Raw genomic sequence first — 26,181 nt, 5'->3', positions numbered from 1 at the left:
TTTGAAGAGAGGGGAGCTTCTCTTTGCCCTGCCTTCGTACTTCCTTTCCCCCTCCTTATATGGCCACCTTATAGCAAGGACAGGGTCACGGGGGCTGCCTAACCTGGAGACCCTATGCAGAGGGAAACGAAAAACAATGTTGCCCCCAAACTTGTCCCTTCGTCACCATCCATGGGCCTAGGGTGTATTATTTCCCTGCCTCCCCAGGCACAGGTAACTCTTGGCCAACCTCTCCAGGAATTTCCAACCAGAGGACAGAAGGACTGGTGATGAGAAGGCAGGAGAGAGCCAAGACTAGAGAGACAGGCAGATGGACAAATGGAAACATCCCTGGGCCCAGAGAAAGCCTCTTAAGACTGTGTGCCCTGGCTTATTGTCTATAAATGGGCATAACCACAGCACCTACCTCCCGGGTGTGCGGTGGATGAGAGCCAACGTTCGCAGAGCACTCAGAACAATTCCCGGCAACAGTGAGCACTTTAAAAGCATCATTGCTACTCAAAATGAGGTGCTTGTTTTGTCATTCTTTTCAGACACTTGCATTTACCAAGAAGGAGAATTGTTTTCTTTCAGGAAAGGGTGTATGTTTCTGTTTCTTTCCTTCATACCCTCCTAAATATGAAGGAGACTGCGCCTGCAGGCAGAGGCGGCCCAGGGCACGTGCTCCCCTCCAGGACTCCCCTCTGCTCTGGGGAGCAGTGGGAAAGGAGGTTGGTGGCCCTAGCCTGTGGTGTCCCTTCTCCCCTGGTTCCTGGTGGTCCAGGGCAGCAGACAGGACAGCAAGAAGGGAAACACTGTGCCTTACAATCTTGCCTCTTTGGAAGGTCCAGGGCAGGGTTACCTGTGGGTATGCCCAGCGTCTGCCCTTGACTTTGGTTCTTATCCAGTGCAGAGGGTGTCTGCTGCTTGAAGTCCTTAAACCTGCACACAAAGCACCTCCGTTCCTATTTTTGGATTTACCATCATAACTGCTGCGTGCCACATAGCAAGTAGTGTAGAAGCTATGATCTCCATTTGGCAGAAAAGAGGAGCTGTCACTTGATGAGATGCTTCTCCCAAGTCACCCTGTGATCTCCCACCTCCGGGAACCCTTGCCCACGATAACGTCTGCCGAGGCTGGAAACCGCATGTTGGAGGCCTGAACTATGACTCTCACTGCGTCTCCAGCCTCTGGGTGACCTCGGCCAAATTCATCACACTGTTGTGACTACCTCCTGATTATTTAAAGTGGGAAAAATGATACTTGCCAATAATCCCTCCCTCTCTGAAATATTTGGAAGAATAAATGGCATAATGTTTGTGAAAATAATTTTTACTGAAGAATTATTTTTCAAAAAATTATTTACAATAGTAAGGATTTATCTCCAATTTCCAATAGTATCTATAATTACAATAACGTATACAGTCATACAACAGAATTGTGAGATCTTCAAATCATGATGTCATAACAGTATATCAGGAATGGCTAATAATAACATTGAAGATAAAACCTCTTAGTGGAGTCTAAACAGTTTCAGGAGATACTTTTTTAGTGAAAACGAGATTTTGAGTGTATTTATTCAAGAGGGTCATTGATTTGTTCATATCCTCTCCTATTCTAATTATTTGCAGCTACAGAGTTTTTGTTTTTAAAAAGAATGAAGTCGCTCAAAGAATAATAACATAATCTCTCTTGTTCTTCTATTTATTTAGACTTTTGTTCCTTTTTATCTCTTAGTGTATTCTCTTTTCTATGCGGTTGGCCTGAGGTATTGTTTAAAGGAAACTAACTCCGTGGCCCTCTCTGCTCTTTCTCTTTCTGCAGTTTATCAGTAGTCCAGTCATATTTCGTTTACTGGGCGAGGATTGAATCATCTGTTGTGTCTCAACAGACACCTGGCAGCGCCCGTTCTGACGACCGCGTGGAGCCCAGATTATCGATGCCAACCCTTCACCAGAGGCTGGGTAATGTTGAAGGAGCTGCCCCAGGTATAGCTTGTCATTGTACTCGCCAGCCTGGTTGTCATCATTATTTTTACAGTTATCTATTTTCACTTAAAAGTTACTGCTGCCAGTTTCCTGTCCCTGCAAAACAAGCAATAAACACGCGCCGTGGCCAACTGCAGCAGTTCTCGGGGACGTGACAGCGCAGCAGTGAAGGGAGGGATGCTTGCAGCTGCTTTGTTTGTTGCAGCAAACACACTTTGTCTGGCTCAACCTAACAAATTAAGTCAGGCCCCGGGGTGGACAGTGAGAGCTGCGCTGCAATACCTAAAAACAGCACGCACCTCTTCCCCGCATTTACTAGTCATCACAGTATTTCAGCCATTTTCCTTGGTTCCCCTGAAGCTACACAGGGAGCACAAAAAAGAAATGAGCTTTTCTTTGTCTTTTCTCATAAAAACACATCAGAGTTTTTATTGTTACTTTTCATGGTAGGTAGATGGCCCTTTGCAGCCTGGGTTGGAGAACAGAATCAGGAATCACTATTTCCATGGGAAGGGATTTTTTCCTTGCTCACTACATGGCTTTATACTCCATTAGTCCATAAACTCCCGAAAAAAGAAAAGAAAAGGAAACAAAGGAAAACCTCTAGCCAGCTAGAGGCTATTTGACCTACCTGAAAATCCCTGGTGGTATGCAACTTCTCTTTATTGTTATTTCCAGTTAAGTGCTATGAACGCAAGCACTCATAAAGGCATCCAGGCACATGCACACGAGACCCTACCCTTCATCCATTCGTTCTCTTTTATTCTTTGCTAATATGTTAAGGCCAGAATCTAATCAGAATCCCTGTCTCTTCTCAGTGCAGCAAACCCAGGTACAGAGACAGTGGGGACCACTCTCCATTCTCTGCCTTTGCCCCAAAACCTTTGACTCTCCCACTGCCCAGCACAACTCCTCCAGCCTGCCCACCAAGACACTCCTAAAAGCAGAGTAAAGACCTCAGAGCCTGAGAGCGTGGCCTAGGCAGACTCTGCACCCCTGACATATGTTTGAAATCTCATATTTTATTTTATGAATGATGCAAATGTCATGTTTTAATCCCAAGCATAGCCATGTTTGTTTGAACATGAATGTGAATAAAAGTGGAGCTTCAGGAAGAAGTGTCATGTGGAGCCTTGGGCCTGTCTCTGCCTGACCCTGCTGGAAACCTTGCTTGCTGGGGCTCACAGCCTTCAGCCTGAGTGGTTTACAGGGTACCCTCCTCATTACACTGCCCACATTCCTCACCTTCTGGCCCCAGCTTGTCTGTCCCATCCATTCCACTACCCAAACCCTAGTGATTCCCAAAGGAAAAAGAAACATGTATGCATGCATGTGCGTGTGTGTGTGTGTGTGTGTGTGTGTGTGTGTGTTCTGGGAAGTTTATCTTAGTACAGTTAAGAAATCTATTTCACGGCTGGGCGCGGTGACTCATGCCTATAATCCCAGCACTTTGGGAGGCCGAGGCAGGTGAATCATGAGGTCAAGAGATTGAGACCATCCTGGTCAACATGGTGAAACCCCGTCTCTACCAAAAATACAAAAATTAGCTGGGCATGGTGGCACGCACCTGTAGTCCCAGCTACTTGGGAGGCTGAGGCAGGAGACTCGCTTGAACCCAGGAGGCGGAGGTTGTGGTGAGCTGAGATTGCATCATTGCACTCCAGCCTGGGTAACAAGAAAAACTCCTGGGTAACAAGAAAAACATCTCAAAAAAAAAAAAAAAAAAAAAAAAAAAGAAAAAGAAAAAAATCTATTTCACCTTATTTCATTTAATAAAGTGAAATAGATTTCTTAACTATACAAAGAATTCAGTAGACAAGTATAAACTATAAATTTTTTAAATTGGGAAATTAGTATATTGATATCTGAAACTTATCTCCCAGTAGACCGAGACACTTTGAGTCCTCATCCACCCCATTAGATATGGTCTACTTTTTTATTTCAGTGCCTTCCTTTCTGACATTTCCTCAAATTGGACTGTTCCATGTGACAATTTTAAGGCACAGTTCAAATATCTCCTTTGTGAAACTTTTCCTCATACTTGGTAGGCAAGTGTCTTAGTCTATTCCAGCTGCTATAACAAGATACCCTAGACTGAATAATTTATAAACAATAGAAATTTATTGCCTACAGTCTGGAGGTTGGGAAGTCCGAGATGAAGGTGCCAACAGTTTCAGTGTCTGGTGAGGGAGGGTGATCTGTGCTTCAGCGATGGCACCTTCTTGCTGTGTCTTCACATGGTGGAAGGGGTGAACAAGCTCCCTCAGTCCCCTTTTATAAGGCTACTAATCCCATTCATGAGGGCTCCACCCTCACGATTTAAGCAGCTGCTAAATCCCCACCTCTTTACACTATTGCACCGGGGGGTTGATTTCAATATACGAATTTTAAGGGGAATATATTAAGACCATAGTGGCAAGTATAATTGCTTCCTTAGCTCTGGTATTAATTAACTAATTTACTTATTTATTTATTTTGAGACAGAGTCTCACTCTGTCATCCAGGCTGGAGTGCAGTGGCTCCATCCCGGCTCACTACACTCTCCGCCTCGTGGGTTCAAGCGATTCTCCTGCCTCAGCCTCCTGTGTATCTGGAATTACAAGCATGCTCCACTGCACCCTGCTAACTTTGGTATTTTTAGTAGAGAAACAGGGTTTCCCCATGTTGGCCAGGCTGGTCTCAATCTCCTGACCTTAGGTGATCTACTTGCCTCGGCCTCCCAAAGTGCTGGGATTACAGGGGTAAGCGCCCGGCCTCTGGTATTAATTTAGGTAGTTTGACATGTACGGGTCTGTCTTCCTAGGTTTGGGTTCAGGGACACCAATTACAAGTCTGCATTATGTTTGATCCTCCAGCAACTATAACAATGCCCAGCATGCAGTGGGTCTGCAGGAAATATTCAAATGCTCTTAGACTTCAGGCAGGAATTCGAAACTGTCAGTTCGCCATGGTCTGTATGTCTGAGCTAGGCTGCTTTGTTCTTCACCTCAACGTTTTTGAGGGTTAAAAACATCAGAGCAAAGGGGTCCCTTCTCCACCTCTGTAAAAGAACGTTCAATCCAATCTGGAGCCCTGGCCAGAGAAACTTCTGCCAACACCGTTTTTGTCAATGCCATCATGTCATACTCCTTCATTGCGCTAAACTCTCTGTGAATGTTGCCTGTGTGCCTGTATCCCAGGGACCTGCTTCATGCTTCCACATCAATGAGTTTGTGTCACCCCCTCAGCAATTCTATGCTGGCCTCATTTTGCAAAAGCAGAGGTTAATGCTCTGGGAGGACTTCTCCAAAGCCAGGAATTAGCAGAGTGGAGAACTGAACCCAGACAAGAATCTGATTCTAAAACCTGCACTTGCTTGCTTGCTGCTCTGTGTGAAGCTCTTTTCTCATGCTCTGGGCTGTCATGTTAGCCAGTCGCAAATGGGAAATGAGATGGTGAAGGGCAGGGGAAGGCAGTGATCGTCTCTGCCCATAGCAGATGTTCAAGTCGTTATCACCAGGGAAAGAAACCTTGGGTGTTAATAATAGGGCAAGAAAGATATAGGGCTTTGAAAAATCTGATTTGTGGGATTCCACTTTTTTTTTCCCCCAGCCTGAAGCAGTTTTTGGCAGCAGTAAAATAAATACAGTGGTCACTGTGCTTTCTGTGTTCCCTGAATGGTGGCTGTTGAGAAGGTACAAGCCCAGAAAGGCCAGGGACTCACTCTCTAAAAAGATATAAGCCCTTGCGTGGTCAGGGGCTTATATGATCAGGCAGGTCATCTTTATGCTGACACTTTTAAGTGCCTCACACTTAATGGCCTCTCCTTGGGGCACATTAGAGTCACTGCTGTTTACCCCCTATCATAGCTGTTTGTACTAATCGATACGGGAAAAATGCTCTCACTGACTCTGTGCTGTCTTTGGACCTCTGCTTAGCTCCCAGGGCCCCCATCACTCTTCCACAGCAGCACACACATGTCTTTGCTGTTGCCCTTCCTGGAGCTGCAGAGGAGGATAACCTATATCCTGTTCCTGCCAGTATTTGGGTGACAAAGTTTCCTGGGGATACAGAGACTCTGTACCAACCATCTTCACACACAGCCACTGAAGGCAGCATCGGCCAGCAACTCAGCGGGGACAGCAATCCGACCCTAGAGCCGTCCCTGGAGGTCCACAGGCTGGAGAGGCTTATGGCCCTCAGGAGAGTCTCCTCAGAGGGCTTTGCTTCCAGCCTTAGCGCCCATCACAGGTAAGGGTGATGGGTGGGCCATTTGGGCAGGTGGTGGGATGAGGCTGAAAGCTGGAATGCTACATTTGGAGTCTGACACAAAAGATCTCATATTTATTCTTAAGTATGTGAAAAACCCAGAATGTAGAAGGGTTAGTGGTCAGAAGGACTGGGTATGATAATTACCCAGGGAAATTATTCTCTTGGATGGGGTGAGATCTCTGAGATGTTATAAATAAAATAAAACCTAAACTGTGACTTTTTATATTTTAAATGTATTTATAATCACATAATATAGAAATGTATATTTTATATGAAATAATAAGTGATAGCGTTTGGTGAGCTCTTTGCCGCCATTCTCACTCATTTCTCCCCTTCCTCTTCCCTATGGTTCCCGACTCGAAACTCAGAAGTTTTTCAAGTGAATTGGATGCCATCTGTATACATGACAGTGGTAGAAAACATGGCTTTTTGGTCCAAAACTTGATAACTTTTTTTTCAGCCCTTCCATTCTTTCCTTTAGAACTCAGGATGATCCCAGCTTTGATTCACTGGAAACTTGCCTGTCCTCAGATGGGAGTGAACAGGTAAGAGCCTGAACTGTGAAGAGGGCTTGCAATTGGTGTTTTGATCCCAGACTGGCCTGTTTCAGGCTGAGAAAGCAGAGCTATTAGACTAGTAGCCAAAGTCAGAGAGAAGAAGGCAAAGTATAATATACACAGTGTCTTTCTACTAATCAATACCTTTCCATTATATGCACTGTCCCTGAAGTTATCAGCAATTGTAGAAATTGATGTTTTGGTGATTTGTCTTTTCACTTAGCCATAGTTAATAATTACTCTTGTCTCTCCTCCTCCATCCCTCCTTCATAACATTGACCTCAAAAGGCCATGTATGGTCCCTTTTGAGTTAGATCAATGGGCAATATAAAATATAAATGCCCACTCATTTGCTATTCCTGTGAAGTCTTAGAAGGAACACAAAATAAAACATGGTGTCATATTCTTACTTACCTTTATCAGAACCTATGGTAGGGTTAAATTGTCCCTCTTGCATGGATCCTATCATAAAAAGACACATTCAAAACTTTCAGCCATAGAAGATGATGCAATCACACATTGATATTTTGGTTTGGAAGCCTCTTAAAGGACCCTAAGCTTGTTCTTGTAACTGGCTTCCTTGTTCTCTGTGGAGTTTCCATTAGCCACCCAATCCCCATTAATAACAAGTGCATATGCATCTAGTCAGGTATTTTACCCTAAGCTCCTTTGGTAGCAAGCAAGAGATCGAGTTTTCAGCCGCTGCCTGGGAGTCTTTAAGGAATCCCAGTTAGTTACGAAGTTCAATGGCAGCTTAGGAGGAAGACCAGTCCCTTTGACTCTTTTGTCCCTTTGTTTTTCTAGGACAAGACGAAGGCTTCTAACAGGACCATGACACGGCCTCCTCTGTACACCGTCCAGCTTACCCATCCCCAGCGCCTTTGGTCCTCTGAAACTTTCACAGGGAATGGGGCTGGGGCAGGCAACCCAACCCCTGTCCTCCAGACCTCTGGCACTTCTGGGCTACCTGCTTCTGGTGACCAGTCAGAGGCATCCAGGCCGTCTGCCAGCTTCTTACCTCAGTCAAAGCACAAGGAGCCCAGAGCAGGGAAGGGAGATGGAGAGGGTGGAGTGGGATACCCTTGGCAGACCAACTCATGGCCTGATGCTGGGCTAGAGAGAGCCCAGAACCCTCTGGGATTCCAACTCAGAACTCCCCAGCTGGGAATTCTGCTTTGCCTGTCAGCCACCCTGGGCATGGCCCTGGCCGCTGGCCTTCGCTACCTGCATACCCAGTATTGCCACCAGCGGATGGAAGTGTCCTTCAGTGAGCCGCCCTCAGATGCTGTTGCCAGGAGTGACAGTGGTGAGACTGCGCATGTCAGGAAGATTGGGGAGAACAGTTTTGTTTTGGTTCAAGCAGAGTACAATTGGATCACTCCTTCTGTGGGTAGCAAGAAAACAGTCCTCTGAGAAGACTGTCATCGCAGACCTGTCAGTGGCCCTCCTTGGGTCCTGGAGAGTGTCCCAGACAGAGCAGAGCTAATGAGAATACCTGATGAGGACAGGGACTCATTGTGCCTCTGTCAATGTGTAGTTAGTGGAGGAAGCCGAGAGAGGACAGTTTTATCTACAGAGGGAGTTATTCCCAAGCTTTGTTGTCTTCACATCTGTAATTGAGCTTCTTTTTTTCTTTTTACAATTAGAGCTTCTGTTTGAAGAGCTAAACTCAACACAATGAATATTGTATAACCTCCTCATTAACTAGACCCCTGTGGCTGCTAAGCTTCCTCTGTTGCCTTAAGGAAGCCATAGAAATAGAAATTCTGTCCCTCCTTAGTGTCTCAGCCTCATCTCTTCTAACTCTTTGGGAAAAAAAGTAATGTTGAGTTATGTCTCCTGCAAGAAAAAGAACTGCAGTTCTCACTTTGTCTCCCTAAACCACTCCCAAAGAAGTTTTCTTTTCAAAACTAGAATTCAGAAACTTGCCAGAGTTCTGATTTGGATGACTAGCAGAATGCAAGGGTATTTGGTCTTCTTGGCAGCTCAGCAGCCTGGCAAATCTGCCATGGAAATTGATCCAAAGTCAGGAAAGTTTTGAGAGCTTGATTGAACACATCTTTAGGAAAACATATACATGTTACACAAGGCCATAAACACCAGAGTGGGAGCCTCTTCATCAGGTGTAAATGGATCTGAGACCTCCCATCCATTTACACTTGATGGAAAGATTTGTGTATCCCAACAGCTAGCAGACATACTGCCTTTTGCCAAAGGCCAGGCTGAAAAACATTATTATACCAGCACAGTTTGAAGAACAGTCTTTACTTGTCTTTTCAGGGAATGTCAGGAAGAAAGCTTCATGGACGAAGGTCATCTATCTGATCTCATAACCTTATGAAGATTGCTTTGATTTAACAGTGGTTCCACAGATACTATCTGGGGTAAAAACAACAGATCTGAATATAACTCTTAATTATATTCACCTAATATAACACATTAGAATTAGCTGCCTTTTCAGAATGAAACCTATTATAGGGTCACCATTCATTTTAATACACCATTCATTTTAATGCAGAAACAAAAGACACTACAAATTCGGAAAGGATTATTTGTTTATTAAACACTCAATTCATATAGGAACTGTGCTAAGAAGTCTGCACATATCTTCACATTTAATCCTCACAAAAATTCAGTGAGGAATAAGTTCAGTAACTTTCCAAGGAGAATGAGGCCTTCCTTACACTTCAATTCAACAATTTTTAAAAATTGGGCATTCAGGAAAGAGACAGCTTCTGCTTTTTCCACACCCCTCTTTAGCCCATTGGTCATCAATTCCAAGACTCTCTCCTCTAAATTCTGGGCTAGATAGCTCTGTTCCCTGGCTTCAATCATTAGATGCATGGACACCTAGGCAATTTGTATGTTCATAAATAAAAGTGATCTAGGAATGCTGCAGAAAGAAACAAATGTACTGTACTCTAATAAGGCCACAGATATCCCTTCTGCATGCCTAGCCCTCTAAAAGATGTCCTCCTCAAGAAGCAAACAAGGGACCCCATTAGTGGAGAGCTCTCATCTGGCCACATCACATCAGAGCCAGATGCACCATGTATGCGACATTTTTGAAATCTTTTCTGTCTAAATATTTTCCTATGTAAACAGATTGTTTTGTTTATCTATTGGTGTGAACAAATTACCTCCAAACTTAGTGGTTGAAAATAAAATCACCACCACCACCACCACCTTTTATCATCTTTCATGATTCTGGGGTTGCCTGGGCTCAGCTGGGCAGTTCTTCTGTTCTGGGTGTTATTGAATGGGCTGGGACAGCCTAGTTGACTCCCTCACATGGCCTGCAGTTGGTGTTGGCTGCCATCTAAGGGCTCAAATGGGGCTGCTGAAAAATGTGGGAAGCAATTTGGTTCTGTTCTTTGTGCCTTCTTATGCCATGGTGTCTGAGTTCCAAGAAGTATGCCAAGCACACAAAACCAGAAGCTGCATATCTCTTAAGACCTAACCTTGGAAGTGGTCACAGTGAGTCACAGGACCAACCTGCATTATTCAAAAGGAAGGGCAATAGATTTCACTTTTGATGGGGGAAGTGACAGAGGATTTGCAGGCATCTTTAATTCACTTTCCCTTCTGCTTAGACTGCTGACCTGCCCTGGGGGGATTGTGTGAGACCTGAAGAGATGCCATTCATCCCTGGGAGATTAGGCAGGTGAGAGGAGTCTCCAGATTTCAGGGTCAGGTGTTTTCTCTTCTCCAGTTGGACTTCCAGTTTATACAAAATAGTAAAGTGATGCAGAAAGTTTAGCCAAATCTCCGAGCCTCATCTTTCTCATCAGAGAAAAGTACATCATAAGCTCATTCAGGTCTTTTTGTTGATATAAAGATTGAATGCATACACAATATTTAGCTTTCCATAAGTAACTAAACTGACATGGCATTGTCATTAATGTCATCCTGAAGCTGCAACACTGTCTTTATATCTAGCCCATTTAGAGAAATTCTGTGATCATGAAAAACATCACTTTCTTTCTATGACAATGTCTCCTCTTGAAGCAACCTTCCCACCTCACTTCCCTGACCCAGCCACTCGAAGGCCACACAAGCCATTGGCTACAGTTCCTACCATGTATCGGATATTTTTTTGCTGCAATGTTCTGACTAGACTCTTGTTTGGCCAGGGCAGCTGGAGTCCATAGCCCTATACTCAAACTACATAAGCATCCTCCACTACTGTGATCTTGAAGGTCCTCTAAGCTTCACAGAAGCCCCAGAGGGGAATGAGTAGGAAGTGTTAACTTAACCTGAAGTCTCTTACTAAAGCACAGAGCTATTAAAAGTTTTTTTTAAAGAAAGGTTGGGGAGCAGGGAAGGACTCAAATATATCATGTTAAAATAGCTTTTTTGTTTTGAAGGAATAGCTACTAAATTGCTCAGCCAACCTCTTCTTGGAGGAAAGAAAGTATGGGGCTAAACACACGTTTGAGGGAAAACAATGGATAAGTAATTGCTGAAAACTCTTTATATTTTAAACAAATGCTTTTATATCTATTGTGCTAATTTAATAACTACATACCATGGGTAGGGGTAGCCTTAATCTGATATTTCCAGTTAATTTTCTCCCATAGATACAATTTTAGTAAAGTACAACTTAATGTTTGACTGTAGCTTGACTGGCTGTCCCAGTTTGAGGCTATCTGCATTAATTTGCTGTTACACTGTTTTCCTTTTAAAAAAATCTAATTAGCAAAAAAGAAGAAAAGAAAAGAAAAAGAAAAAAAGGTCAGTAAGCTAGTAAATATTTAGAAGTGTGTCACATTTTATTGAAAGTTATCTGGGAAGCACTGGCAATTTATAAGTAAATTTCAGATGATGACCATCCCCTCTCCCTGTCTCGGATTTCCGGTATTAATAGTGATCATAGCTTTTCTGGGACACAGATTGTGTGTTCTGACTTCATTTCACTCCAGCCTATCCCTCTTCTAAAAGTGGTAAGAAACTTCTTTTATTCAAGTGAAATTAATTTGCATTAATTTGGTTTATTAAACTTGAGAACTTCTCCAGACTTCTCACAGTATTCTGAGCACCCTGCTCTATCTGCCCTGGCATGGTGCAGAACAGGGGGTGGTCATCTCTGGCTCCTAGTTTAGGATATAAGAAGCGCCTTTGTGATAAAAGAAAGACTAGCGTTTTGTTTGTTTATTCTGTCCTTTAAATGCGAAAAGAAAATGGGAGCATTTTGAGATGCCTATTCTACCCATGATGGTTGGGGCCACCATGATAACTATAGTCTGTCAGATGTGTTCCGGAGTTTTTTTGCTTTTAAAACACAAATCAGTTCATGTCACTGTCTCTGAATTCTCTAATGGTTTTCCATCTTTCTCAGAATAAAATATGGACACCTGATTGGGCTATGTCTTGGCCCTCTGACGTTGCCCTCTACCAGCGTGTTCAGTGTGCTGCCCTGAGCACTCTGGGCAGCTCTGTGCAGCTCGCTTGCTCTTCTGTTGTCTAGAACCCTGTTTCCTCAGGCACCCACAAGCCTTCAGAACTTCTTCCAATGCTGTCTCAGCAGAAAGCCTTCTCCTGATCATTGCAACCTCTAATCAACCTATGCTCCTACTCTGTTTGATAATATCGATAACACTTATAACCACTTGAGTCATATATTTATCTGTGTTTATTTTCTGCCTTCCCCAGACACAGATGCGTTATAAAGGCAAGGACTTTGTTTTGTTCACTGCTATATTCCTAGTACATAGCTTCAAGTCCACTATTCCTAGTATGCAGTAAGTAATCAGTAGTTATGTGTTACAATTGTAAGTGAAAAGTTCAATACCTGTGTTACTATTACCAGCTCTTAGTGCAGATTAAAGTTGAATATATGGCACCTGGATCAGCTCCAGAGCACTTTGGAATCAGGCAATGTAAGTTTCCCTCCTATAAGTGAATTAAAAAGAGTTCTGTGGGGTACTGTCCTCAGTGCAGGAAATGTTCTTGTGTCTCAGATCCAAGGCTCCAGGGAGGAACCGAGAATAGACTTCCCTCTAGATCTGTGCTGGGGCAGAAGGAAAGCTGAGTGGAGTCTTTCCAACTCAGAAGCTCCTCTGTGAGCAGCTTTTCTTCAGATTACATCACCTGGGGCAGGGTTTCCCAACCTCCATGCTATCACCATCTGGGGATGGATATTGCTTATTTTGGGGGGCTGTCCTGTGCACTGTAGGATGTTTAGCAGCATCCCTGGCCTCTACTCAATGCCCATAGCTCCCTCCTCCCCAGTTGTCAAACCAAAAATGTCTCTAGACATTGCCAAATGTCCCCTGGTGGGCAAAATCACCCCTGTTGGGGAACCACTGGTCTAGGAAATAAGACATGTGACTATAGGCCCCAAGCTGAAGTGGCATTTCCCACATGATGTCCACACCCAGGGATGGAGTGGGCAGTGCTGAGCTAGAGAACTTCAGGGTTTACAAACTGGAGTGCATTTCAAGGTCTTCTGACTCAGTGGCTTTTAAAAATCGAATCAGTAAATCAATAAAAGCTGAATGCTCCAGGGGAAGTTTGGGGACATCTTTCCCTCCTCTTTCCTTCTCCCAGCCTTTCTCTTGCCTCACAGTATTGCATTGCCTCAGAAACTCAGGATTCCAACAAACAGGGATTGAAAACCATGAACAGCACCTGCTTTTTCAGACAAGAAGAACAAGGCCACGGAGAGGTCAGCCCAACAACAAGTCAATCTAAGGGAGTCCTCAGATTCCTTTAACCCACCCTGACTTCCAAGTCTGCTTTTCCTTCCACCATACTTGGCAGCTCATTTATTTTCTTGAGCATGTTAGGTATTGTAAATATTTCAACGGATCCAGAGAGAGCCAGGAATCAAGCAGAAAAATGGCCTGGAATGATTACTTTATAGCCGCCATGGGAATGGGGAGGATGATAGGACATGGGGGACTGGTCAGTCATAGTGAGTGAGGCCTGGGCGTGACCTGCCAGTCTGTGACAGGGCCCCAGCAGCAGGCAGAAGGGAGGAGAGACAGCAAAGGAGGGCGGGGCTGTCTCTATCCCAGGCAGGAGCCCGCCATGGCAAGAAGATGTTTCTCATTGGTTTACAGTCACCATCGGGAACTCACTGCCTCCCTTTCTGTGGGCTCTTCATTTTCCTTCCTTCAAATGGCAGCTTGGGAGCATCTTCCCTCTCAGCTGATGATAGATGGTTTCTGCAAAGTGTTTTGTTGCTTTATATAGGAAAGAGGGTGCCTGGAAATACATTCCATTGGATATTAAAGACTGTATTTCCCTGATTTATTGTCAAGCTATGCAGGGTTTTCTGAGAGGCAAGGAACCAATGGGGATATCCATCCATTTTGACTAATGATTAATTATTATATCGAAAGTGATATTTTTCTATCAACTGATAGGCAGGAAAAATAGACTAGAGCTTGCTAGGTTAGCACCATGGGTCACAGATATTGCCTCTGCATTTTCAGATTATATTATCCATTACAGACTGCACCTTCTCATTTAAAAACGTAATTTGTTGTTCTCCCAGACAAAAAAAAAAAAGCTGACATTTCACATGCAAGCCAAAGATTAGAATCACTGCACAGGGCCGCATATGGAAGTACATTAGGATGTGGTGTCCCTGAATCAAGGACACCAGGCGGCCAGCGCTGGGAGAGATGTAGAAGGCAGTGACTTCTGATCTTTATTATGCAAATGCGCAGTCCCTGAGCCAGGCTGTTTAACCTCATCAGGGGAAATGTCGCTGATCATTTCAAGCTCCAAATGTAGCACAAGCATTAGCACTATTATGTTATTATTGTTATTATTATGATTTGGCGGACATATGGAAGCCCAAGCCCTCTGATTAAGCTCAGTCCCTAACTGGCTCAGACCCTCTGGGATTGGACATGAACTCCTCTTGATATTAAACAAACATTTTTTTCTTTCTCTCTTTAATGCTTATTGGTGAAACATTTTGCAGGCCTGGTTGTCTGCCAAACATGGGCAAGGATGGTGAGATTTCATGAAATGCAATCTCTACTCCAGAGGCTTAGCGACGGGGTGCCTTCTCTCTCCTCCAGGGCTCTGTGTCCCAGTGGCAGACACATCTAGAGGAAGCATAAAGAATGGAGCAGGGCAGGAGAAAGGATGGACCGGGGAGTGGAAATGGTAAGGAGGATTTAAAAGAGAGATGATGCGTGGGCTTAGCAGAGGAAAGGTCCCTTATTCACACGCATGGGTCATTGCTCTCTATCAGAGCCATAAAGGAAACCGAGGAGCTGCTGAGCAGGCAACAGAGAAGAAAGTAAACGAGAAGGGGAAAAGTCAAAGACAGCTGGTTAGCGGCCCAGGGTGGACGAAAGCAAAGACTGAGCATCTGTGACATTTAGATCGCTCAACCTCAGTTGGCAAGGTCCGTCGGACTGTTAGAAGAAATTAAGTAAATGAGAGTGAAACATTAAGCTGTGGTGAAATTCTAGAGGAACAAAAAGCAGGTAGTGCACATGGTACAATCCCCTTTTCCTCTGTCGGCCTGGAACTAGGGGTCAGGTCCAGCTTCAATGAGTTACCCAGGAGGGAGACTGGCCATTTGCCCAACTGGAAAGACTAGAAGCTTCTCCAGAGACCCGCAGAGTCCCTCTCATCTAGCCCCAAGTCCTCTTCATATAAACACTGATAACGGGATCCCAGTCCAAGTAAATCAGTTTTTGTGAGCGGAATCCACATCCTTAGTTTTTAAGGCTTTCCAGGAGATTCTAAAGTACTGCTGGGGCTGAGTTGCGGCTCTGGATGCTGATGAACAGAAACTCTACAAGGGCCGGAATTCTTGAATGTTTACTGTCTGCTGTATCCTCCAGCATCTAGCACAGAGTCTGGCTCATAGTAGAAATGGAATACAGATTTACTAAATGAAAGGACAATGGGGAAACAAGGCATTTCTGTAACAGATAAAAGTCTGTACATAATTAGGCCATTCGTGGCATCTGTGGAAGAGGTCACCTCCCAGAGCCCTGCTGCCTGTCATTTTTGTCCCTCATTGTTCTGGCAGGAGTAGACACACAGCACATTCCCAGTTCTTCCTGGGTGTAAAGGGGAAGTTGTATCTGCAGAACTAGCAATTCTCTACAGAGAGTGGCCTTAGAGAGGCAGAATGATTCCCTTTCCATGGGCAGGGCTTCCTGAAGGCCTCTTTTGTGTCCTGGAGGAAAATCCTTTGCCCTGTCTCCATCCTTCTCTGGCAGTGGTCAACACTGACTTGGAGAGGGTGAACATCAAGAAACGAAGTCACCAAAAGGGTGGGCTTAGGGTGAAAGGACCAAACAAAACACATGCTAAGCTGGAGACTCAATCGGAGCCTGAATGACTTGGGATCACTCAGGTGAATGTTGACTGAGCACCCACCATGAGACCAGATTTGCTCTGGAAGTTGAGGAGACAAAGGGAAGTGAGATTGGGACCCTGCCTCTAAGGAGTGGGCCAGTGGCAGGCCAAAATCATCCAATGTCACGGCTGGCCCTAGAGCTAACACCAAGCTAAATGCTAGTCCAGCCCCCACCTCCACCCATCTCTTTCCTCTCTTCCAAGCATCAGAAGTCCTTTATCCAAAAAGAATCTGCTCTTAATGGAAGCCCAAATGTAATTCGACCAAAGCTCAGCTACTCTGTATCGGAGGAAAGTCCTGTTCTCTCACCTGTCCTTTACCTGTCCCTCCATTATCCCCCCTCAAAAATGTTTCCCTTGAGTCTTTGGAGGCTGAGAACCCAGGCTGCCTGCCTTTGCTCTGAATGGCCTATTCTTTCTAGATTTGGGTGGTTTAGTTGACACTAAATCAACAACGCTATCACCCAAAGAGTTGATCTAATTTTCCTCCTGTTGCTTCCTGGGATAGATGGTGTGACAACATGGCTTTCAAAGGAAAGGAGGCTCAAGCCATCAGTTTTTACTATCTGCATGAAGCCAGCTGTGGGTTGTTGTCTTTCTCCACCAGTGGCTGAGGAACAGTCAAGGGTCCCTTCTGGTGGCCTTCTCTTCCTCCTTGCTCCTTGTGAAAAACGAAGGATGTCCTTCTTTCAGAGTCAGAAGCCCTGCCCCTTGAGATGCTGGATGACAGATGTCTCATGAAGGAAAGCTGAAGAGGAACCCTGGGTGTGGACTGGGGTCTGAGTTATTTTGATGGAGACCTCAGTATCTCATCAGGACATAGGCCGAGGGGTCTGAAATCAGCTGCCTTTCTTCTGTACCACTCACTGTTGAGAGCTGGTAAAACAAGGTATTTGGTTGGAGCTGTAGCCAGTCTGCCACCTCAGTCCCTACTCTGTACTCTAGCAAGAGCCCTTCGGCCAGACGCCGAGAGACTGGTGGAGCAGTGTACCGTTAACCCACGTAAGACAGTGCTGTGTGTCTGTATAAAACCTCGAGCTAAGAGAGAGGTTGGGATTTCATTGAGCGTGTCCCCATTTCTAGCAAGCAACATGGCATAGGAAAAGAAAATATGTGGGAGTAAGACAGGCCTTAATTCAAATCTTGACAGTGTTCCTGATGAACTCAGCAACTTTTTTCTTTTTCCTTTTGTTGTTTTTGTTTTTGAGACAGAGTCTTGCTCTGTCACCCAGGCTGCAGTGCAGTGATGTGATCTCGGTTCACTGCAACTTCCACCTCCCAGGCTCAAGCAGTTCTCCAGTCTCAGCCTTCTGAGTGGCTAAACTACAGGCACAAGCCATCAACACCTAGCTAATTTGTGTATATTTTGTAGAGATGGGGTTTCACCATGTTGCCCACGGTGGTCTCGAACTCCTGAGCTCAAAGCTGCCCTTCAGCCTCAGCCTCCCAAAGTGCTGGGATTACAGGCGTGAGCCACCGCACCCAGCAAACTCAACAACTTTTAGCAAGTACTTTCATATCCCCTACACTCATTTTTCACATCTATAAAATGTGGATGACATTATTTACGTGGCAGATTTGTTGCGAGCAGTAGATCTTAGAAGCTTAGCTGTTTGAAATCCTGTGAAATTATTATTTCTGTATTAGGCTGCGAAGTCTTTGAAAGGACAGATGGTATTTTCTTTATCTTTGTATACTTAACCTCTAATATAGTAAATATCTGGCACATAATAGTCTGCCCCAATACTTCATCTAAATAGATATCCCCTTGTTATTCATTATATTATTTTTCTTTATAGTCCCTGAAATGATATATTACTTGTATATTGTCTACTTTTTCACTAGACTGTAATTTACATGAGATTAGAGACCTTGTCTATCTGGGTGGCCAGAGTCTAGAGCACTGCCTGCTATAGAGCAGGTGCTCGAAATGCTTTTGTTGAATGGACACATAAATGAATGCTAGTTACTTAATTACTGCTAGTAGTGGCAGTGGTTTACAAGGTATCAGAATATACACGGACACAACTTAGTCATCTTTGCAAAGCTCATCAGAAAGGATGACAACGATCAGAAGCCTTTCAAGTTTCCTGCTCACAGAATTCTGCCTGGGAACCTTTATTAAGGACGGTCGATTTCACCAGGCCTCCACCAGGAGGCCCTTCATGCCAAACTGAGCAGAATGAATGAGTTTTATGACGTGGACAAGGGCTGCCTCAGAGCCTGAACTGGGGCCATCTGGGGAAAGTGGGATGGGGCCACACCCTCTCCCTGGGCTCTGCACCACTGAAAGGCTCCAGACGGCTCGGGCCCTGGGCCAAGCTGCTTGGTTCCAGTGGGAAAGCTGACCTTGGCCAGGAAGAACCAGGAAGAGGCACAAATGACTCATTGTCCCACATCCTCCAAGGTAAAAACCCAGCAGTGTGTGTGGCCTTTAGGGCTGGATGTTATTGCAGCCTTGGCTCCTTCCTCAGCCAAAATAAAAGCACTCGGCCAGTAACATATGCACAGCCTAGGATACAATCAACAGCTCTCTTGCATTGTTCTATTCGACACACTTCCCTGCACTTAAAGTTTTAAAATATCGTACACATAACATTATGATTTGAGTTCTAAATGGAAAGCATGATTTCTTTTTAAAGACTTACGGCAGCCTTCATTTCCAGTCAAGGCATGTGATATTTTAGGGTCCTGTGGAAGAAATGTGATATGCTTTCAGATCACGTGTGAAGCAGATCTCACTGGAAAGTGCTTAGATTATTCAGAAGTTTGGAATCTAAGGCACTGGTTTGTAAGATGTGCTGCTGCCTCCAGATTTCCACTAGAGGGCAGTCTTGGAAAATGTTTATAGATCTATATTTTATTGCTATGTCTAGGAAATGTGGCTGTTTGTTTTTAAAAGAAACAAACAAAAAAACCCATGTAAAATTTAGGGCAAGCTCTCTGGCTCCACTTGGAACGATTCCTCATCCTTCCAGAAGGAAGCCAGGGAGCATGAAGGCAGCTGCTTCCCTCGTCTCCATCCCTTTGTCCACATGGGATGCAGCTGGCTGCACAAGCTGTGAAGCTGGCCTCGGCGCCCAGATCCCCTCCTCCCCACACCCGCCGCGGGCCAGCCCTAGTGGGCAAGGAGAGGCCGCACCTTGGAAGGGGCTGCAGGGTCCTGATTTGGGGGCCCCTGTTTTAAATTCGGCCTTGGCTGAGATCCATTCCGTGGAGTCCCATCTTCTGCCCTTCCCTTTACAAGCTACCAGTGGCCGGAAATCCTCAGAAAAGAGCCAGGAAGGGTCAGAGGGGTGGCTGGGGAGTACACAATTAAAAATAGGCCTTCCAGCCAGGCAGCCATGGAGATCTCACTCGATATGTAAATAAGTGTAAATAAGACGGGCCAAGTCTTGGCGCTGGAAGGACACTGCACATTTTGTGCAGCCAGGGTTGTCTGGGGCAGTGGTAAACACTCTCCCACCCTCTTTCTTTTCACACAGCCAATATATAATTTTTTTTCCACCCAAGAAGAAAATCGCTTTACTGAGCTTCCATTGGTGGTGGTGGGAAGGAGAGATCATTCCTACAACTTGAATTTCTTACTTGATTAATAGAAGAATGTCAACAGAGAAATTAGAACTGCTTTGTAGCCACGGCAACCTTATTTCTGGAGCATATTTGATACACAGCTCTCTACTTTCCCATCTCTGACATTTGTGTCACCCTTTAGAGTTGATATCACTGAGTCATGCAAGTGACCTCATTTCATCCTGGAAACAGCCCTGTGGAGGTGTCATCATCATCAGCCCCATTGGAGAGAAGGACATCGCGCCCAGGGAGGAGGAGGGATTTCAACAGGGTCCCACAGCGGTGGCGGTGGGACTGAGGCTAGAGTCTGTTCACCTCTCCCACGTCATGATTTACTGAGCATCTGCTGTGCACGGGGCTCGGGGCTCGGTGTGAACAGGATGCTGCTTCTTGCCTTTCCCCGGAAACAGGCTCTGGAAATGTCAAGGCAAGCCCTTTGACTTCCCTTGGAACTACTTGTTCTTCTACAAGCTCAGCTAGAGGAGGAAGCTACAGAGCATGAAGGCAGCTGCCACCTCTTGGCCGCGTGGGGGTCTCGGAGTGGTGGGGAGAGGGTGGGGCTCCTCTGTGTTGTGCTGGGCCAGCAGGGGGCGCCCTACCCGGGAGTAGCAGGGCCTTCCGGAAGGCCAGGGCGGTCTCTGGCGCCCAGACCTCACCCGCCTCTCTGCCCTGCCACTCTTCGGGGGCATCCCCTCTGTGCACGCCCACGTGTGAGCAGAGAACAACTCTCAGAGGGCTTCTGTGCGTTCAGGAAATGTGCGCAGGCGGCTTGTTCCCTTTTGCTCTGTCTCGGGAGAGCCTGGAGGCTGCATCTGAAAGTAGACTGAGGGCTCTTTGGGGGAAGCCAGGTGAGCCCGGGGGAGCCCTGAAGAGCTCCGCTGTGGCCTCAAGACTAAGGTAGCAGAGGAAGTGGGACAGGCAAACAGCAGGGGTGGGGGGTGTGGGGCACAAGATATGCCCTGCAGGCCTTCTCACTTGACTCAGTTCTGGGTTTTTCTCAATAAACGTGGCGCGGCTCCTGCCGGACCTGCAGGCGGAAGTAGCGCCATATGCTGGACCAGTGCCTGCGCATGCGCATGCGGAGCCTCGCCCGGGATGCTCAGTGCGCTGGGAATCTGTACTCAAAACGTCTGGTGGATGCGAACGGCAGCAGATAACAATAGGGGATGTCTCTCTTTAATAACACCAGTGTGTCGGCCAGAGGATGGGAACAGAAAAGATGCATCCAGGGAGTTTGGGAGCTTCTTTTGCCAGATTGCCTTAGAAAATTCCGAGGGCAGTAAGAAAGTTGGGGAGAGGAGACAGGTGGGAGCAGAGGCCCTGGCCCTGCTGCCAGGGCTCCTTGGAGCGCTTCTGTGTGGCCCCTGTGCTCTGGTTTCTTCTCCTCAGTGCATCCAAACAGGGTGTGAGATGGAGCTCAGGTCAGGGGACCACTCGTTCCCATCCTCACCAGTGCAGCATAGCGGGTAGAGAGAGGAGAAAATGGGTGTCCCTGAGACAGAAACATGACAGTGAACTCTCTGGCTTTTCACTCTTAGGGATTGTTTACAAGTTTCCGCCACACACCTTGGCCAGGTTCCCACAAACCAGATTCCCGCAAGAGCTGTGGGAACCACCACTATACCCTCGGGTCCTGTCCACTATTCTGCCCACTGCACTCAGCAGAGGGGAAGATGCAGGCAGTCCCGTGCTGATCAAGAAAATCCCTGGACTGCGAACTCCCTGGGGCTGGACCCAAACTGATGAGTGGGCTTGCCTGTCTAGACCCAGAGATCCTCGGGAGGACTGAGTTCCTGGAATGATCCAGGATGTGGCACTCTGCAGCAATTCCCCTGAGGAATTACACAGGACACCTCTGATGATGAAATCCTCCAAGGGCCAAGAATGAAATTGCAGAGTGCTGTCAGGTTTCATGGCCCCAGGGAAGAGGAGGGAGTTCGGGGAAGTGTGGAGCTGAATAAAACCATGCTCTCGATTTGCTAGAACAACCCAGAGGTGGCTGAGTTCCTCCCACTAGGGGGGTATGGTAAGAAAAAATGCACTCTGTGTTTCGAAGATACTTTTCTGAGGATGTGGGAAGGCCTGTCTGTGCATAGGAAGGGAAGAAGGGTCTTTTTAAAAACTTGCAATGCTTTCAGATTGGTGGCTTAGATGGTTCTAAGAGGGAAGAAGAGAGAGGTCCCTAATGTATCTCATTCAGAGTTTTTTGGTGAGAGTCACTCTGCCCTGCCCTGCCTACCCTGTTCAGTATCCTGAGCCTTCTGAGTGGACATAGCCAGCAACACAGCCCAGGCCAGCCCAGCCTTGCCCAGCTGAGGTTTCTCTGGACTTTAAAGGAGTGAGCTCAGTCAAGGCATCACCGTGGAGTCTGAGATGAGCTGCATGGCAGGACACTCCAGGATCAGGCAGGCGACTGTTGGCATGAACAGGCTGGCCCTCCCCACATGAGTGCTCTCAGGCAGAGCACTAGGGGATCAGCTGTCCAGAGCCAAGTGGTCCTTACTTTGCCGTGCACTGTGACCCTTCTGGGAGGGAGGTTGTTGATTGAGGAATCAGATCCATGTATGAGTCCTCATTCCCTGGTGTCTGGAAGTCCAACTCTGTACCTCTGAGCATCTCTAGGAAGGACCGAGTTACTGTGGGGTACTGGGTGGAAGGACTGGAGAGGTGAGCTGGACTCTGTCCCGAAGGTTCCTCTGGGAATTAGTTTCCTTTATTATTACAGTGTTGAAACTTTTGAGGCACTTAAGTGATTGAACCCAATTTAGGGCCAAGGATAAACATGTTCTCTGTCAATATTTTTGTTGTGATTTTGGCTGACCTGATTTCAGTGCTGCAGAATGAGATTTTCTCAGTTGTTCCATTACCTCAAACTGCTTGTTAAACAATGCCTTCGGGGGGGAAACCCCAACACTGACTGATAAATAAAGTGCTCATGAAAGGGGTGAGACAAGGGAGCTGTCAGACCCATACACAGAGATGCCAAAATGTGGGCTCGGCCCGACCTCAGAGAGCTGCCTGACACCACGTGACTTTTGCACAACTTCTCTGTCTCCACAGAGTCGAGATCTGCTTAGTGCCAAGTGTGATGTGGACACTTGCCTGCTGGATGGAGACAGAAACTCATTTCCCATCTGTCAAGCAGTCTGACACAGAGTTGGTAATGATTTTCTGTCAGGCATGGCCTGGCTGGATTTGAACCTGTGACCCAGAGGTAAAAGGGCCTGATGTAGGGCTCCCTTTACAATAACTGGCTGCCTGTGCCTCGTTATGCCTGGGCCAGGACTCTCCCTTACATCTGCCCATGCTTTCTCCTCATGCAGCTGAAGTTTGGTTAGATCGTGACACAGCAGTGGGACTAAGTGATCGATGTCCCTGGGCAAGCAGGGATGCATTAGTCTCCTAGGGAATGGGAAATGAAAGGTGGAAGAAGAACCGGACGGTGGGGCTGCGGTGTGATTAGCGTGAGGCCAAAAGTCATGTGCTCCTGCGAAGCCAGGGCCTGACCCTCTCAGAACCTGCGCAGCCTGTTGGCCAGCCAGACGGCTCCCATGCAAAGGCCACCAGGAGTGTGGGTCTGTAGTAATACTGAGTCTAGATTCTCTGGGTCTCAACTATTCTGGTGTGGAAACTGTCATCATTATTCGTACTGTTTTCTTGAAGAAAGAGTTCCTTTCAGGAGCATCCACAGATTGAGTGACATGATGACCCCTGTTCACTGAATGATAATTAAGAGTCACACGCCCCTCTCCAAAAATAGTGCTTCACAGGTGAAAAATATCTGTCCTCCAGAATCAGAAAAGCAAACTGGAGGGCTGTAAGGGTTAACTCATTATTAAACATTTATTGAAGTTCCTTCTAGCGATGAGTGTTCTATCGAGGTTATAGACATAAACAAAATAAGGTTCCCATTGAAGAAATTAATCATTTAGAGGGGAAGAGACATGTTGACAAAGAAAACCTGGTACAACCTGATAAGTGATATCAACAGCAAGTGAAGAAATTCAGTAGCCAATTGAAAATGAAAGCCTGTGTCTCATGATGGTGGGAAGCGTAGAAGGAGACTGGGAACTAGCGCAGAGGTAAAGTGAAGGGAAGCACAGGTGCTGGCCACGTCAGAGACCAAGCTGGAATCTAGGCTTTCGCACCAGCTGGAATCTAGGCTTTCCCACTAAGCAGCTGTGGGACTTGCAACCTAGTCTCATTGGCCCTCCACATTCTAATCTGTAAAATGGGAATAATTATACCAATGTCAAAAACTGTTGTAAGAATTAAATGGGTAAAGCATTTAGCAGAGTGCCTAGCACCTAGTAGGTGATTGATAACTGTCGGCAAAGGGCTTCATGAATTGGAAGGGGCAACACTGCAGAAAAAAAGAATAACTGAGAGAGGTATTTTTGAGACAGTGGTAGTGGGAAGCAGAAGAGGGTAGAGGTAAAAAGGGGTTTTGCAGATGGAATCAATAGAATTTGGTGACTAACTGGATATAAAAAGTGGGATGTGAAGGCTGAGCGGGAGGAGAGCCATGTGGTTGCTATGCCTACAGAGGAAGCTGGTGGAGAGGATGGAACACAGGGAAAAAAGGAGGTTACTGAATTTTCATTCAGGGCATGCGGGGTTACAGGTGCTTGAAGACACCCAAGTGGGAACGTCCAGAAAGCAATTAAAAATATGAGCTCAGGGCAACAGATTTGGGAGATCTTGCTGGTTTACGGAAAGTGGCTCATGTATGCAAATGGCCCAGACGTTCCCACTGGGAGAACACAGGGTATGGGACGAAAGATCTGAGACCTGATTTTTTGGAAATGGTAACACTAAAGCGGTTTAGAAGAAAAGGGGGCCTTCAAGGGTACAGCCAGCCACTCCTGGGTTATGGTGGCAACTGATGGAGTGGAAAGGTGACATTTCATCCTGGACACAATTAGAGCAGAAGGTGCGGCCCTCTGGGAGGGCCGTGACTACCAAGCAACCGCCCTAGCAGCAGCCCCAGAGTTGGAGCGCCTCTCTGACAGGTGTTAGGCAATTGAAGTCAATGAGGGTAGCTCTGTCTGTTAGCGGCATTACCAGACAGTTCTCAGCTGAATTCAGGGCATTTGGAGGAGTTGGGTAAAATCTCTACTTGGGGTTCTTTGGAGCAGTTAGAAAAAGGCAAGACTCAAGCAGCAACAGTGGGCTTGGAGGACCTTTCAATATGCACTTGCCCCCTCCGTGCTCTTGAGGAGGCCTGCTGGAAATCAGGGAGACCTGTTGCTGCAGCCATCTTAAAATTCAGAATGCAATGTCTTTATTAACTAACGAAGTAGACACTCACACCCTGGTCACTTTCTGACTTGATGAGTAATATTTAATGGACACCATAATAGATCTTTTGCATAGATTAGAAGTCATGCAGAATAGAGCCTGCCATCTGCCAACACATTCTGACTCCACACACCCAATATGGTTTGCCCATCCATTGTTGAGTAGCAATCATAGCTGCCACTTACTGAGTTCTGGTCAGGCATAATAACAAGCTGTGTGCTGGGATTATCTCATTTGGCCCTAATAACAATCCTGTGATGTCACATACTTCTCATATTGGCTTCATGAGCAGAGAAGTGAACTCTACAAGTGGCAGTTTGCTCCTTCTTCAGCATGCACAAGAATTCTTAGGTGTAGAGACAGATGATCAGCTGCTAAGAGGGAGGGGGACTGTCAGAATACACCACAAATGAGACAGTAATAGCAACGGGGCCCAGAGTCGGAAGTCTTGGCAAACATTTATTCGTGGAAAAGAAACTATGTTCTAGCCACGTTGGCAAAACCAGCCCAGGAGACCACACTGACAGCCGTGCTCTCTGTGAGCACACAGAATCAGAGTCCAGAACTTCCAGCAATGAGCACAAGTCAACATGGTTGCAAAAATTTCAAGTTTGGAATAGCGGATAACAAGGAAATGATCCATTTCTAGGGTGGAGGGCAAGCTCCATTTCCTTATCACGTTGTCTTTTACTACCCGTGAACTCTGAGACCTGGTGTATATGTCAGAAACTCTAGGCCTTTTCCTTCCAACTGTTTGGAGTTTCTGAGTTGTAGGGCTTTTGACTCACTCCACGTGAAGAGAGAACATCCTGTATTAAAACTTTCATTGCAGGGCTCGAGGAGTTCAGAATCATCTTGACTTTCCAGAAGTTTAGCACATGAGAAAAGAAGATCTCCCAAGAACTGAGGTTTTGGTCTGTCGTGGAGCCTACTTCGTGGTGAGACATGTGGGCTCTTGGAGTTAGGAAAATTTGAGTTTGAATCCCAACTCCACTGAGACTTGTGAGGCTCGCATTCACTGCTTACTTTCTGGCCTCAGTTTCCTTACCTGTTCAATGCAGATAATAATGGTACATATTCTACTAGGGTTGTTGAAAGAATTAAACGAGAAATTTGAGTAAAACGTTTAGTACTGGCCTGTCATGTAGAGGTGCGCTGGGGTCGGCTGTACCAGCTTGTGAAAGCCGATGGTGTA

General features: G+C 46.0%; 1 protein-coding gene across 1 annotated transcript in view; it reads left to right on the top strand.

The window, feature by feature from the left end:
- The window catches only part of REELD1 (reeler domain containing 1), a 34,717-nt gene extending 24,759 nt beyond the window's left edge, over positions 1 to 9,958 (top strand). The window contains exons 7-10 of the mRNA XM_012454024.3: positions 1,805 to 1,968; positions 5,886 to 6,198; positions 6,701 to 6,764; positions 7,581 to 9,958. Of these exons, the coding sequence (XP_012309447.2) occupies positions 1,805 to 1,968; positions 5,886 to 6,198; positions 6,701 to 6,764; positions 7,581 to 8,189 (1,150 nt within the window). The 3' untranslated portion in view covers positions 8,190 to 9,958. The remainder of the gene's footprint in view (positions 1 to 1,804; positions 1,969 to 5,885; positions 6,199 to 6,700; positions 6,765 to 7,580) is intronic.
- The last annotated feature ends 16,223 nt before the right edge of the window (positions 9,959 to 26,181 follow it).

This window comes from Aotus nancymaae, unplaced genomic scaffold (assembly GCF_030222135.1).
Source record: "Aotus nancymaae isolate 86718 unplaced genomic scaffold, 86718_ANA_hifiasm-v0.15.2.pri h1tg000033l, whole genome shotgun sequence".
Lineage (NCBI taxonomy): Eukaryota > Metazoa > Chordata > Mammalia > Primates > Aotidae > Aotus > Aotus nancymaae.
Note: the sequence above shows the minus strand (reverse complement) of the source record. Positions and strands in the feature narration are given on the sequence as shown.